This window comes from Puntigrus tetrazona, chromosome 17 (genome assembly GCF_018831695.1).
Source record: "Puntigrus tetrazona isolate hp1 chromosome 17, ASM1883169v1, whole genome shotgun sequence".
Classification (NCBI taxonomy): domain Eukaryota; kingdom Metazoa; phylum Chordata; class Actinopteri; order Cypriniformes; family Cyprinidae; genus Puntigrus; species Puntigrus tetrazona.
In genome coordinates this window covers 20,089,178-20,103,830 of record NC_056715.1, presented here as the reverse complement: position 1 = coordinate 20,103,830, position 14,653 = coordinate 20,089,178, and the positions used below count along the sequence as shown (strand labels likewise).

General features: G+C 37.2%; 1 protein-coding gene across 1 annotated transcript in view; it reads left to right on the top strand.

The window, feature by feature from the left end:
• The first annotated feature begins 286 nt into the window (after window positions 1-286).
• The window catches only part of LOC122362099 (rho guanine nucleotide exchange factor TIAM2-like), a 48,450-nt gene continuing 34,083 nt past the window's right edge, over window positions 287-14,653 (top strand). The window contains 6 exon segments of the mRNA XM_043263380.1: window positions 287-600; window positions 4,691-4,761; window positions 6,028-7,135; window positions 11,075-11,555; window positions 11,672-11,841; window positions 13,123-13,347. Coding sequence (XP_043119315.1) covers window positions 6,035-7,135; window positions 11,075-11,555; window positions 11,672-11,841; window positions 13,123-13,347 — 1,977 coding nt within the window. The 5' untranslated portion in view covers window positions 287-600; window positions 4,691-4,761; window positions 6,028-6,034.

Below are 14,653 nucleotides of genomic sequence, written 5' to 3'. Positions count from 1 at the left end.
TCCTTTTTTTTTTTTTTTTTTTGATACAGTTTGAAAGGTTTTGTTTGTCCTCCGATGAGAAAGAATGAAGAGTGTTTTGAGGGAGCAGGTTGGAATTGAGATTATATCCAAAAAAAAGTATGTATGCTGACATCCAACCTCACTGTAATCAGATTTTGGGATTTGGTTCCCCAAGGAGTTGAAAACGAATCCCTCTTTAACCCCTCCTCCTTCACCCGTCCTTCCCCCCCCTTTTTTTCCGTCTGCCCTTCCTCCTGTCCTCGTCTTTCAGGCGGGCTGGAGACTGCCCCTCAGTGTGGGGGTGATGGTGCTGTGCAGGGTCAGATAGCACTGTGAACATGGTAATATTCGGCTAGCGCTAAACCCCCGGTGAAACCTGCTGGAGCTTCAGCTTCTGTCCTCAGCTTAAAGAACGTGCGAGATGTAACTTCAAGTGGACTTCTTAAAGAGTTTATTCAATAGCTAAAAACAAGAAACACTGGCTTGATTGTGGCAGGAGACATCAGATTTTCCCTGGTGCCAGAGCGGTGCTGTCCAGAGCAGGAGTCACTCGCTCACAGCCTGGGAGGAGGGAGTTTCCACGTGTGCCAGTGTGGTTTTGTGAGTCATTTTGTCTTGTTAAAGTATGTCTTTCTATGAGAGCTGAGGTCGAGATCAGACAGACTGGATTCGTCTTGCTTTTCAAAGCATTATAGATTAAAGCTTTTCCACAAAGGTAAGGGAAAGGTGTTTTTGTCTGTCTTTTTCATCCTTGCCTTTGTTGCTTCTAACTGGATTAAAGAAGGACAAAAAAAACGGCTGCAGGTGTAGGCTTAGTGCCTGACTGCTGTTGTTGGGTAACTTGCTGTCAGAAGCATTTAGTTTTCGTTGAAACCTCCTTTGCCTAGAGTTGATTTTGAACTAAAGACTTCTACTCAGGACAGCCCTGTGATTGATTGAAGTCTGGTCAGTGTGTTCAGATTGAATTGTTGGTATGTCAGATAGATTCATGAGATGATGATGGTCAATATTTGCGTTATGATGTTGATGTTTGACGGGTGTCTTGAGTACAGAGACATGCGGTCATTTAGATTTCGTTTGGACAATCAATCTGTATTGAGATTAGGAGAACCTAGTCACGTATTTAGGCCATATGTAAAATAAAACATGAAAAGTACTATACCTGCTCTCCACGTTATTTCTTACGTAAGAGTGGGTGTGGCTAAAAATCTTTTTTTTCTTGCGACCGTTTTGAATGCGCAAGGCTTCTGATTATTTTAGTACAAAAACCGTCTATTATGCTCAATGATGTTGCAAACTGGTAATGAATTATTTGTGGTCCAACTTCATTCTTGTAGTTATTTACCTATAGCAGTTAAAGAAAAGGAAATTTCTGACATTCACCTAAAATAGTTTACTTTTGTGGTGAAGTATATGATAATATTTTTGGATATTGGATTTGTTCTTTTGGATGTATTGACATGGTGTTTCTGACTCCATTAGTGTTTAACTTCATATATTTGTCAGTGAAGGTTATCCCTTTTTTAATATTTATCCTTCCTTTAGTCTTTCATTGAGCATGCTTATGCGCATACTGTTATGCTGATAACCACAAAAAATCAACTTATTGAAATAACCTGTTGTACCAATTTAATTGTACCAATGCAAATTAACCGAAAAGACTATTATATATAAAAAAAAATTTTTTTTTCCCTGTGGTTATGTTAAAAAATAAGCACATATGTGTTCTACTATTCAGTTTGTTGAGTTGTGACGTTACATCAAGCATTGCAGACCACCGAAAATTACAAGATGTTAGCAGGAAATTTAAACAGACTCTTTATATATATATATATACTACTACACTACAGCTTGTACTACAACTTAATGAAGGAAAGTTAATATTGTTTGTCTCTGAGTGTAGATGTCTGTACCAGATGAACCGGACTACCACCAATACCGATGTGAAAAATAATGCTTTTTAGCTACTAAAAAATGTGTTGGGTGAAAGACACTCAAAAAAATGTTTAGTAAAGGATAAATTCACGGATCTGGCAACCTTAGCTTGAGCTACAGGTGATTCACCAGGTCAAATAGAATATGCATTAACAACACTATTTTTTTCAAATACAAGTCAGATTTAATTGATTATTGGCTGTTTTTACCACAATCCAAAGGGCAGATATTTGCCGTTATCATCTAATACCATCCAATATTATTATGAAAGGTGTAGCCTGGCTTTATATAATGCTGCAAATAACAACATAACTTGAACCCTATATACTGCTTCGGATAGGGCCTCTGTTTTGCCCCCCCAATGACAAAAGTGAAATGCCATGCCTGTATCTAAACACTGTTCTCAGCTGCTGCTGTCAAGTCATGAGGATGGTAATATGACGACGGAGAAAGTGAACTGGGGGCTGCATGTCTAATAATAAAGAATTCTCTTATGCAACAGCAGGACACTAACTGTGACGGAGAACGATATGGCCGGCTAGAGATGGTGTTGCAGGCTCCACCGGCTTCTGTTATGTTGTGCACGTAAATTATGTGCTTTTGGCATGGCCGTGCTTTTGGTGCCAACTTAGCATTGGATATTGTTCCATCGTGTTTTCAAGGTTGTGCGGTTTATCGCATGAACCTATTGCCTTGTAAAGTTCTGTAAAGACCTATCATTTATTTTATTTTTTTTACCACATTCAGTAATCACTGAAATACTGTAATATATATGTCTGTTTGCTCTATCTATTTAATTTTGCCCACTAATTTAAAACCTAGCTTTGTGTAAAAGGAAAATTATCATTTTAATTCATAGTTTCCTTAATGAAGTAGGCTTGTTCATCGACCTTAAAACCTTTCATTCACTCTGTGTGTAAATGCAAGAAACCTTTTCCTTCCTGAGCTGTTTCGTAGCAAACACTCTAATTGGTATTGATGTTAAGCAGTGAATTGGGAGGTCAAAGAGGGGAGATTTAGTAAAAGACAGATGTCCACTTAATTCCGGCCTTCATTCTGGACCTATACATTTCTCCCCGGAAGTCTAAGCATTAATAATGCAAGGCTGCGAGCCTTGAGGTTTCAGATTGGATTATTTTGTAGAAACGTGCTTGCCACCACTGTGCTTTACAGTTAGGTTATTTTCAAAGTATGTTGTTGTATCCAAATCCAAAAACAAAGACGTTTTGTGGACTTATGAGACTGTACAACATTTTTTTTGACGATTGCTGATTTGCTGATTTTTACTTCAAAGGAAATTCAAAAATAACCTTCACAAAGGACAGCAAAAGTTTGTGCATAAAAACAGATTCTCTTTAGAATATAGGTTTTTCTTATGATTTCACAACTTTCAAGCACCACTGAGTTACTGTGTAAAGTTATATAAATTCATCGGTGATTGGGAAATGTTCAAGTAAAGCGCCAAAAAAAACCCACACTTTAAATTGTAAAGTGACAACAGAGGCTTTCGTAAGATGATCAAAAATACAAAACTTTGTGTTAAATAACTGTTTTCTGTTTGCAATACATTTAAAAAATGTCAAGCAGTCATTTCTCTAGTCTTCAGCGTCACATGATCCTTTGGAGTTCATATGCTGATTTAGTGCTTAAGAAACATTTCTTATTATTTTCACAGTTTATCATTTTCAAAATGATGCCTAAGAGAACAACGTGAAGTGTCAAATAGAATTGCGTAACAATGTAAAATTATCAGTTTGAATCAGTTTCATCTTTGCATAATAAAATCATTAATTTCTTTCAAAGCAAAAAATGCAACAAAAAAACGGTTACATTTGATTTTGTAATAATATATTTAATTAATGAATGATATTATTTAACTATGTGTGTTTAGTATATTGTTAGGGTTAGGAATAGGGTTTGGCAAATGTTACTTGCATAGGCATAATTTATTGTTATTATAACAGTAAGTACAAGTACATGTACAAATTTCACTAACCTTACACTTTTAAATGGTCAAAATGCAGCATGTTATCCTCTCTGGAAATCACTTAATCTCTTCTCCTGCTAAAACTAATGGGGATTTAACCTTTCTTAACTACGTTACAGCATCTCTTGTCTTGTTTAAAGGTGTTCTTGGAAAGGTGAACACTTTTCTTGAAGAGATAGTTTACACAGAAATAATGTTGTTAGAAATTATGGTCGTTCTTCTGTTGAATATCAAAACATATATTTTGAGATCTGAATTGATTCATGTAGTCTTAAAATGCCCTTAAAGTGATTAATTAGTTGAATTTTCATTTTGGGTTAAAGACTGGGAGAGAACTGTAAGAACGTGTAGTCTGGTTTAGTATGGTCCTGGGAGAAAATTCTGACCATAGCTTTATTTAGTATCCAGCTCAGAACGTTTTTAGCAGCGCTGACCAAAAATCTTGTTGGAATTTGTATGTATAAACACAGCTCAGTAGAAAAAGTAAAAGGTTTCAGTAGGATATGGAGATACTAGTGGCTCTTTCAGAAGTCAAAGGTTAAAATTAGTTATTCTTTAAAGGGGCCATAAACTGTATTTTTACAAAATACAAGTAATATGCTATTTCTACCTTGTTTTTGGCCATATTTTGTCTTTAGGGCCATCTTTATTGTTTGGTTTCTGTGTGTTCCTCTCTCTCATAAATACTACACGTGTATTGTGAATAGTCTTTTAAAACAAATGCATGTGATTCATGTGATCAGTGTGGTTTTTCTTTTTGTCCAACAGATAACCTTAAATCATAAGGAGAGAATGGTTACTGTGCAGACAACAAGGCCATAACAGGCCTAACTGCTTTGGTAAGTCTGTATATCGCTGCCATGTACCTGTTGAATTGCTTTACTGGACAATCTCAGTCATTTGTTGCAAACTCTTAACTAAATCAGAATCAAATGAATCATATTAATAGAACTGTATTCAAAGCAGGGGTTTCCAAATCTGTTGCTTGAGGGCTTACCTTTCTGCAGACTGTATTTCATACTTCTGGAGAAAGTGTATCATAAACACGTGCCTTAATAACCTATCACATTAGAGCCTTGGCATCGCTGAATTTTAATCGACACAAGGAGTGAATGGGAAATGCTGCAAGCTGAATCTCACCTGTTGCAAATTGATTTATTGATGTACAATCTAAGAATAGTTTAATCCAAATTATTGTTTAGTGAAAAACATGTTAAAGACTAGCCGATATGTTAATTTAAAATTTATTAACATCCATTGACATCCATTCAAAAAAAAAGGTGTTAGCATTAGCCGTTACGCGTATTTGGCTAAAGGTTGCAGGCTTGCTCTCTAGTGCAGGGGTGCCCAGTCATGTTACTGGCAATTGAATGTACTGCAAAGTTCAGCTCCAACTCTAATCAAACACTCCTGCCTTTAATTTTTAAGCGAGCCTGAAAACTTGAATTAGTTGCTTCAGGTGTGTTTGATTAGAGTTGGACCTGAACTTTGCAGGGCAGTCCATCGCCAGGAGCAGGATTGGGCACCCCAGTTCTAGTGGCTTCGCTTCCCTTCCAACCCTGCTACAACACACCTGCCTATAATTATCAAGTTACCCAAAACAGCACCTTGATTAGCTGCTTCAAGTGTGCTTGATTGGGGTTGGAGCTGAACTCTCTTGGACTATAGCCCTCAAGCAGCAGGGTTGGATACCCTGATTTAAAAAGAAGTACCGGTAATACTTTATTTTGATAGTCCACTTTAAACAGTAAGTAACGTTGCGACTACATGTCAACTAGCAGGCATTAGAATATTAGACTGCTTAATATCTTTGAACACTTTATTTTGATAGGTTCACAACATACTGCATACTGACTATCAAATTTGCAAGCATATGTCACCTTATTCTACTAACCATAAAGCTAACCTAACGGTCTACTTTAGAAGACATGTAGTTGTGAATTAATGAGAATTAGTTGACATGTAGTTACAAAGTTATATATAGTTAGTACAATGTCTCAAGTGGACTATCAAAACAAAGTTTAACCTCATTACCATACTGTAGCTTTTACTTTGAGATCGATAAATTGCATGTAACTGACACAGTCATTTTCTGGCTCTTCTAGATCCGGGATGGGAAACTCTGAGAGCCAGTATAGCATTCAGGGTTCTAGAAGCAATAGTTTTATCATTCCTGGTAGACCGAAACCCTATTCTTTCAAGGGCCATTCTGCCAAAGAAGACATTTTATCACCTCTAGGCTTTTGGAATGCTGGTTCAGGAGACTCTGGATTGAAGCCAAGAAACATAGGTCATAGCTCCTCCCCATCAAAAAGCAACCGCACATTTATGTCCCGCCAATATGACTACATCACCCATAAACTAAAGAGTGGTGCCAACAGTCAGTGGAATGGGGTTTCTGAGGACTTGTTGCCTGGTGGCTGCTTGACATTGCCTTCTGATAGTGGCTGCTTATATGCTAGTCACAAGGAAAAGAGGAACCCAAATTATGCTATTAACACAATGAAGACGCTAGAGAAAAGTCCCAGGCTTGTGGAAATTGAGGATCACAGCAGCCCAAGGGTCGTTATAAAGAAAGATGGTAGCGTACGAGTTGAATTCAACAACAGTTCCAACAGCGCCCTTATTTTGGATGAGTGCACTGGACCAGTTCAGCTCCTCAAGTTTTCCCCAACCTTAGAGTCCAATTCTTGCTTCTCTGGTGTAACGCCATCATTAGAAGCCCGTTTCGGAGCTCCACAGGCAGTTGCCAGTTTCAAGAGCAGTAAAGGTAGCTCTCTGAGCTCAGATGGCTCCTTGTACGACTTGCCCTGGGGGACCGGTGTCGAAGTTAACGATTCAGACAATGGATCCCCTAACAGCCAAAGACAAAGTATTTCAACAAAAGTGGGTTTTCTTGCTGAGCAGTTGCCTGCCATTACTACAGCTGACCTCTACAGGGAACCCAGAATTGCTGCCACCTTCCCCACGGTTAAGGATTTGCAGTTTTCAAATGACAGCCATTTAAAGCACAGGTCCTCCTTTGTGTCTGTGATGGAGGAACTTGGGTCAGAAGGGGGCCCAGATGAAAAGCAATATTCTTCCTTCACCCTACCTAGTAGGAAACCAAAGCCTTTTCTAGACAATAATGGAAAGAAAGCGTCCATCAGGAACAGGATTAGGCGTATTAGTGACTGGACTGGAAGTCTGACCAGGAAAAAAAAGAAGTTTCAGGTAAGGACAATTTTTTTTTTGGTTTGTTTTTTCCATTTCATTTTAATTCCATTTATCTTATTTAGAGAGTTGGATGATGTAATTAGATGGGAACCCTGTGTACTGTTCATTTTTAAAATAAATCTTTTTTTGTTAGTGTTGCCTTTTTGCCATTACTATTGCTTACAAAAACTCCCTCTAACCTCACTGCTCATCTTTACTGCGCAGATTATGAAAGTGAAAATTATAAACGTTGTCCCAAATAGCACCCTTCATGTGCATTTGGGGTCCTGTGAACCCACAATGGCTGATTTTTATATTTGTGCTGTGCATGTGAATGATTCCTGAAATTGTGGTGCTTGTTGAGGATAGAATCATAGTACAAGCAATCTGACTTATGATTTTTGCCAAGCCTTGAAAGGAAAAATTTTAAGGACAAGATATGAGTTAAAGGTCTCATGTTGTACACTTTCAGGGTTTTATTTTAGGTGTTGATGTCCTTAAGAATATATATTTGTGGTATAAGTAACAAAAACATCTCAATATGTTTTTTCAGCTCCTTTCTCAGGATCTCTGTCAAAAAAGGGTCGATTTTGGCCTCTCTAATTACTATTCACGAGCCTCCCTTCTGATTGGACTGTTTTTTTCTCATTAACGCATGACCAGGCTAATAAAATTGTAACGACGTCACAATTATGTCAGTGCTAGCTTGATGCAAAACAAAGGGAAGACTCTTTCGAAACAGCACAGATTCTTAAAATAAAAAAAAAATCTTAATATATCATCATCTTGTGATGTTGGGTGCCAGAATCGATGTAATACATCCTAAAATTAGTAATATTATCGTATACCCAATGTTACTGCCTGGCAAAACATGACGACAACTGTGAAAAAAAAACTATAAAATGAGCATGAGAATTGTCTTTTGTTGTTTTGGGTGCGTTTGAAGTTTCATTTAAGTGTCGTTTATGAAATAATGTCTGTGTGCTTGTGTAAAACAACAAACTGACGATTTATATATAATCATGTGTTACTGAATATGCATTGTTGTGATTAGCTGGACTAGTGACTAGCCGGGATGTTAGCTGCAATAACGTAGCTGTAAAATTTGTTGCCTGATGAAACTGAAATGTATACATGTTCATCATGACTAAATAGACTATTTGAATATGTCCTTGTTGTTATACACGCGAGATGTGATTCATGTTATAGTAAAAATTCTTTCAGATCGTCCATCCTTGAGTGTACAGTTTGCACAATTATAAATGATCCTGATAAATTTCTGCACAGTCTAATAATTCCCTACACTCGCATGTTCGAAGTGGGCCTAAAAATGCTAAATGATAAGCCTAATTAGGGATGGTAAAGATTCATTTCCAAAAGCATAAAATCCAAAATAATATTTGAAAAGCTATAATTATGCCATATAATGATGGAAACAGTAGTATTTTCTATTTTTTACCACCTCTACCATATTTGCTTTCTTTTCTTTCTTTTTTTTCTTCATTCTTAGCTACATGTCTCATATCAGTGCAGGCATGACTAATGAGCGCAAGCATTGTGCCAGGTGTCACTGCGGGCATTATTGTTTTGCCATGAACACATGTAGGGCACAATATTGAAATCTACCTCATGGCAGTTCAATGAGACGGGGAACCCATGGGGCTCTAGCAAATTAATTTCAGGATATATCGGAGCTGAAATGCAAAACAAAACAAAACATTTTTTTAGGTTTAGTGCTCCGAAGATGCCAGGACGATGTATTCCTCACCGAGGCGGTGTTTGGCATGTGGTGGGTACCAGAAGAAAGCATAGATGTGGAGATTAATGCTCAAATTAAAGACTGCATTGGAGGAACATGAAAGATTGCATCGGAGGAAAACCAATGATGAGTACCTCATCTTCTAAACTACGTAGAGGCTTCTGATCTCTGTTTACTGTACATCTTGAAGTCTTTCTTTTTGTGATTTCATGTGTGTGAATTATTTTAACGATCAGTGGGACATTCCTGTTGTTTGGCTGTGTTTAATACTCGGGAGGTTTATAATACTTTATAATTTGAAATGATACAGTCTATTTCTTCTTTAATGAGTAATTCAAGGAGGCTCTATTTTCTTCTGCTCACGTCAGAAGAAATAAGTGACTTATTTTTAAACTAAAGATATTTTAGGTAGTCATTTTTGGAAAAAATGAGGATGCAGGCATGACGTGCTTTTAAATTCATTTCAGTTACCTTGTGTTTTTTTTTTTTTTTACATCTGCTCACATTTATTTGGATATTATAATAGTTACTATCACTAATGAATTTAATGCTAACAAGCTAATAATAATAATTATTTGATTCCACCTATAACTGTTCATTTGTTTCCCCAATTTTGTTTTATGTGTTTAAAAGCCCTGTCTCTTTGGTTTTTGTTTGTCAGTCCTTAAAGTATGCATGTTGTTTTTAACCCCTGACGATTATTAAGACCTTTTTATTTATTTTTTTTATTGTTCCATGGATTCGTTGTCTCTCTCTAACACGTTATGTTACACTCTCTGTGTGAGGTTGTTTGACGTCAAGGTGTTCCTCTTGATTTGCCATGCCATTCGAGAAAACTGCACGGTTTCAGTTCTGCTTCGCTTCATTTACTACTTTACTTTGTGACTTTAGAGGAAATGGAAGTGTTAAGTCTGAGTGGTGTGGGTGAAACACATGAGAAAAGGACTTCTAAAGACCCTGCTAATACCTCATTAAAAACTGCTTTGTGGATTTTCTCCCCAGTATGATGAACATTATGAATTCTGTTCATTATGTGAAGGCTAGAGAGAGGCTTTCCTTAAAATTCATATGAAAAGAAAAGTTCCTGGAACAAAATTCCTGGAAAACTTGTCCTTCTAATGACTGTGACATGAACTGAAACGGGACGTTTTTTACATATGTATATATATTATATATACGTATTAAACAGAGTTTTATTTTGTCACGCATTTTCACATTAATGACCTGGAATGTTTGCTCAGTGAAGATTTGGCTCTGGACTATGCTGTTTATACTATATTTATTGTAACTTCAGATCAGATCACATTTTAAGAGATCATAATCAGAACTGTGAAGCCATCTAATGTATTATTATGACAAATCTTTTTACAATTTGACAAAGTTGGTAGAATTCAGATATACAATGACCGACAGCTAGATCCCTGGTAATCACTGGATGTCTTCAAAAGGGATATGCATTATCATGCGGCCATATAACTTAATTAAGCTTTTGCAGTTTTTGTTATATAATACTGACGTTATATTACATCCAAATCTCCACTGAATGTCAGACATCAGCTGTAGTTTTTACGCAGAGTGTTGTTGGCACGTCTGAACCTTTGTGTAATTAGTGTCAGCTGCTGGAGATGTGTAGACTTTTGAAGAAAGATGCTCAAGAAGGGCCCTCCTGCTCAAATTTCTTTTGAAGTGCGCTCCTCACTTTGAGAAGAAGGGAATTGATCCTCTTAAGGAGATTTTTCTAATGACATTGCTTTAAAAGAACATACTGTGCATTCCATGCTGAATGAGGAATAGGGTAAAGAGGTGTGCCTATGACTTTATCGCCTAAATTAACATTAAATAACTTCAATTTCAAGCTGACTAAACTAAAAAAAAATTAAGTCAGCGGGGTAACACGCTAAATTGAAACAACTTTTTGGAACCTTTCTTTTTTTACACTGCAGACTTGTTGATGGAGGTGAAGGAATAATTCTTAAAAGCACTTGGAACAGCAAGAAACAAACCTATTAGCAAATCTTAAATTTTCTTTCGAATATTAACAAAAAAATGGTTTGTATGAAATGACTCAGATTACAAAAATGTATTTGTTTATTATAGTGGTTTTAAAAAATTATATTTTGATGGTCACAAGTAAACACTTAAATTCAGCTAAATATAACCTCAGTCTTACAATGTATTTTTCTTTGCGGTTACTGTAGGAGCCAAGATATAACGAGCCCATCGATTGCTTTGATAGTGGAGTGGATGGCCTCACTGCTGATACCAGTTCTCCGTCTCAAGTCTCCAGCTTTCTGACCGTTCCAAACGGCATGCCTCAAACCCGCTCTCACTCTTTGTCACTGAACACCCGCAGCGGCTCTGCCGGTGCCCTTCATTTGGGTACCGATGTCTTGCGGCAGAACATATACAAGAACTTCATGAGGGAGCTAAAGACCGGTCGGCCTCCAGCAGAAGGTGAACGAGAAGATTGGCGTGAGAGCTCCTCAGAGGAAACGGAGAGCAGTAGTCAAGAGGTCCTCGGGTGTCTAGAGCAGCTGGACTTGCTGTTTGAGAAAGAAAAGGGTGTAGTTAGGCGGGCCGGATGGCTATCCTTCAAGCCCTTGCTTACTGTACACAAGGACCGCAAATTAGAGCTGGTGGGCCGTCGAAAATGGAAACAATTCTGGGTCACTCTGAAGGGTAAGTATGCCATGATTGCTAAAACGACCGGTGGGATTTACAGTGCTGTTCACCTTTGTGCAGTAAGAACACACCATGACCAGTGATGACATGTTTTTATATGCCGTTTCTTGTAGGCTGCACAATGCTGTTCTATGAGACCTATGGAAAAGCCTCTTCAGAGCCAGAATCTCCATGCTATGCCTTGTTAGCAGAGGATGGTGTAGTCCAAGCAGTTCCTGAGCACCCCAAGAAAGAGAACGTGTTCTGTCTCAGTAACACCTACGGTGACGTCTACCTTTTTCAGGTCCGTTGAAAACCTGAGCTTACAAAACTGAAAGCATGAGCAGTGCCTCACAGAAACTACATGTGTACAGAGTGGAAACATTGTCATTCCAAACCCGAAACACAATGTAAGATATTTTGGATGAAAACAGGGAGGCTTGTGACCATAAACCACTGGAAAAGTATGAAAAACATTGCTCTATCTGCCATGTTATAAAGCGACAAGAATACTTTTTTACGACTTTATTCAATAAATTGCACTGTAACGTCACCATAGCACTATTTTGGAGGTTATCCAAAAAAAAACCCCAAAAAAAACAACAGTGAATGAGACTGTCACAAGCCTTCCAAAGGGTTTGGAACGACATGAGGGTAAGTGATTAATGACAATGACAAAATGTTCATTTTGTGGTGGAGTAACCCTATAACTGTGAATTAAACTCAGCATAGAGTCAACTTTCCTGTATAGTACCAGCTACTTGCTTACTGTTGTAAAAACTGACTGGTGCAGAAAACATGAAGATTGATCGATTGATTAATTAATTGGATTGATATGGATTTTTCTTTCCTTTTCCTTAGTGTAAGTGCTGACATTTTTATGTTCTAAAGCCAATGAAAATTGCTACAAATTCTCGCTTAGTCAACTAGAAAATCACTGTTGGTTCCAAATGCTGATTAGTGCAGTTGAACAAAATTTAGAATTAAATAAAAAAAAATCATTACACATGTTGCTTGTCAATAAGGTGATATTAATGACCTTATGATATAAAGCATAAACATAAATGGATAGTTCACCTAACAAATGAAAATTCTGTCATCATTTAAGCACTCTCAAGTTGTTCCAGTTTCTTGTGCCAAAAACAAAAGAAGATATTTGAAGTATGTGGGTAACTGAACAGTTGACTTGTCTATGGGATCTCCAACTGCTTGGTTACATTCTTCAAAATAAATATTTTCTTTAGTGATTTATCAGGAACAAAAGTGTTTGGAGCCACTTGAGAGTGAATAAATGATGAAAATTACAATTTTTGTTTGATTTGTCAATTAGAATTTTTTAATCAATGTAATTATTTTATCAATTTAAAGTTTGTGACATTGCAAATCTAAGCTTCATAATGTAATCTAAACGTGGAAATTTTTAAAAATGTAAGCCGAAGTAGCGTTACTTTTGGAAATTAAGTGATTCAAAATTCTGACATCTGCGTTACTACTTAAATAGCCTTATATTTTTTTTGCAAGAACCATATTTACAGTACCTTCAATGTATAAAAGATTTTTTTCCTTATGTTATTTTCCACTGTAGGCTTCCAACCAGACTGACCTAGAGAACTGGGTAACTGCCATTCATTCGGCTAGCGCATCTTTATTTGCAAAACGCTATGGGAAAGAGGACACACTGCGTTTGTTACGTGGACAGATCCGTGGTCTTCTCCAGAAGATCGACATGGACAGCAAGATGAGAAAAATGGCAGAGCTGCAGTTGTCCATCGTTGGTGACCCCAAAAATAGAAAGGCTATTGAAAACCAGGTAAACAACAGTTTAATGCAGTTTGTCAGATGTCCATTTTTTGTTCCAGGAATGCATTGAATTAATTAGCAATTAAATAATTTATTAGAAATAATGAAGTTGCAGCTGCACATGCAAACATGAAATTTAAAAGTTGCTTTAATTACGTCATTACGTTTGAGGCTTTGTAGTGAAATGTGTATGATATACCTAAGCTCTCCATCATTGGGATAAATCATTGAAGGCTTTGTCATGTTAACAGAAGGCATGTTAATCTTACCGCCACATACCGCTTTAGAGGTTGCATGACCCACATAGCTTTATTTGACCAATGGTATGAGTAGTTTTCCCACTGCCTGATAACAATCATGTTAAAGCTTCATGGGAACCTCTGGAGCTGACGCAGAGGTCAAAAGGGGGAGTTAGAGGGGTGCCAGGAGCTGGATGAGAGATTTGGTAAAGGGGGAAAGGTTAGAATTAACTGATAAACTAGGTAACTTTGAAGTGTTGTCTCCGCAAATCAGTGCCAGCTGGGCGGTTTGAAGTCTCCATTGACCCTTTTCTCCCTGTAACTGAATTAGAATTGCTTTTAAGACTATAAAACGTGTCTTTTATATGAATAAGGGAAAAGAACAGAGAAAGAAATTGAAGTTTAAGTGTAAACGTGAAGGTAAACAGACATATATCCCAGGAATGTAAACTGAATTCAGTCTGGCTTTTATATAGTAAATCAAATTTGCTAACATCTCAATCTGATCTCTAATCAGACTGTGTGAGAACTTTAACTGTTTTTGCTGTTTTGGTTGTTGTTGTTAAGACAGGTTGATAAAATGTCATGAGGGGCAATTAGAACAAATTCCTCAAACAGTCTCCAAAGACTCAGACAAGCCAGTGTGTTTCTAATAGGTTCTAATCAACAAGGAACATGCTTTTCTTCTTGTAGTAATGGGTGTATGTCGGTATCATGTGTCACACTTCTGAAAGCCTAGCATAAGATTCCCATGAGTTAACAATGCACTGTCTGTCCAGCCTCGTTATGCTTGTTTTAATGATGTGAGGTTGGGCTGGTAAAATTTAATAAACCGAAAACCAAGAAACTTTAATCACACAGTGTCTTTAAACTCATTGGCTCAGTGGTATGAATGATGCTGGGAGCCCAAACCAAACCGTACAAACACTTCACAAAAGCAAAGTCCGTGCAGTTTTAGAATACATTCTTGTCTGTTGCTAAATTAAATAATTGTATTGTTTATTTCTTAAAAATAATAAGTGAAGAATATACAATAATAGCTTTCCCCATTAAAATGGGACCTTACGATACAACAAA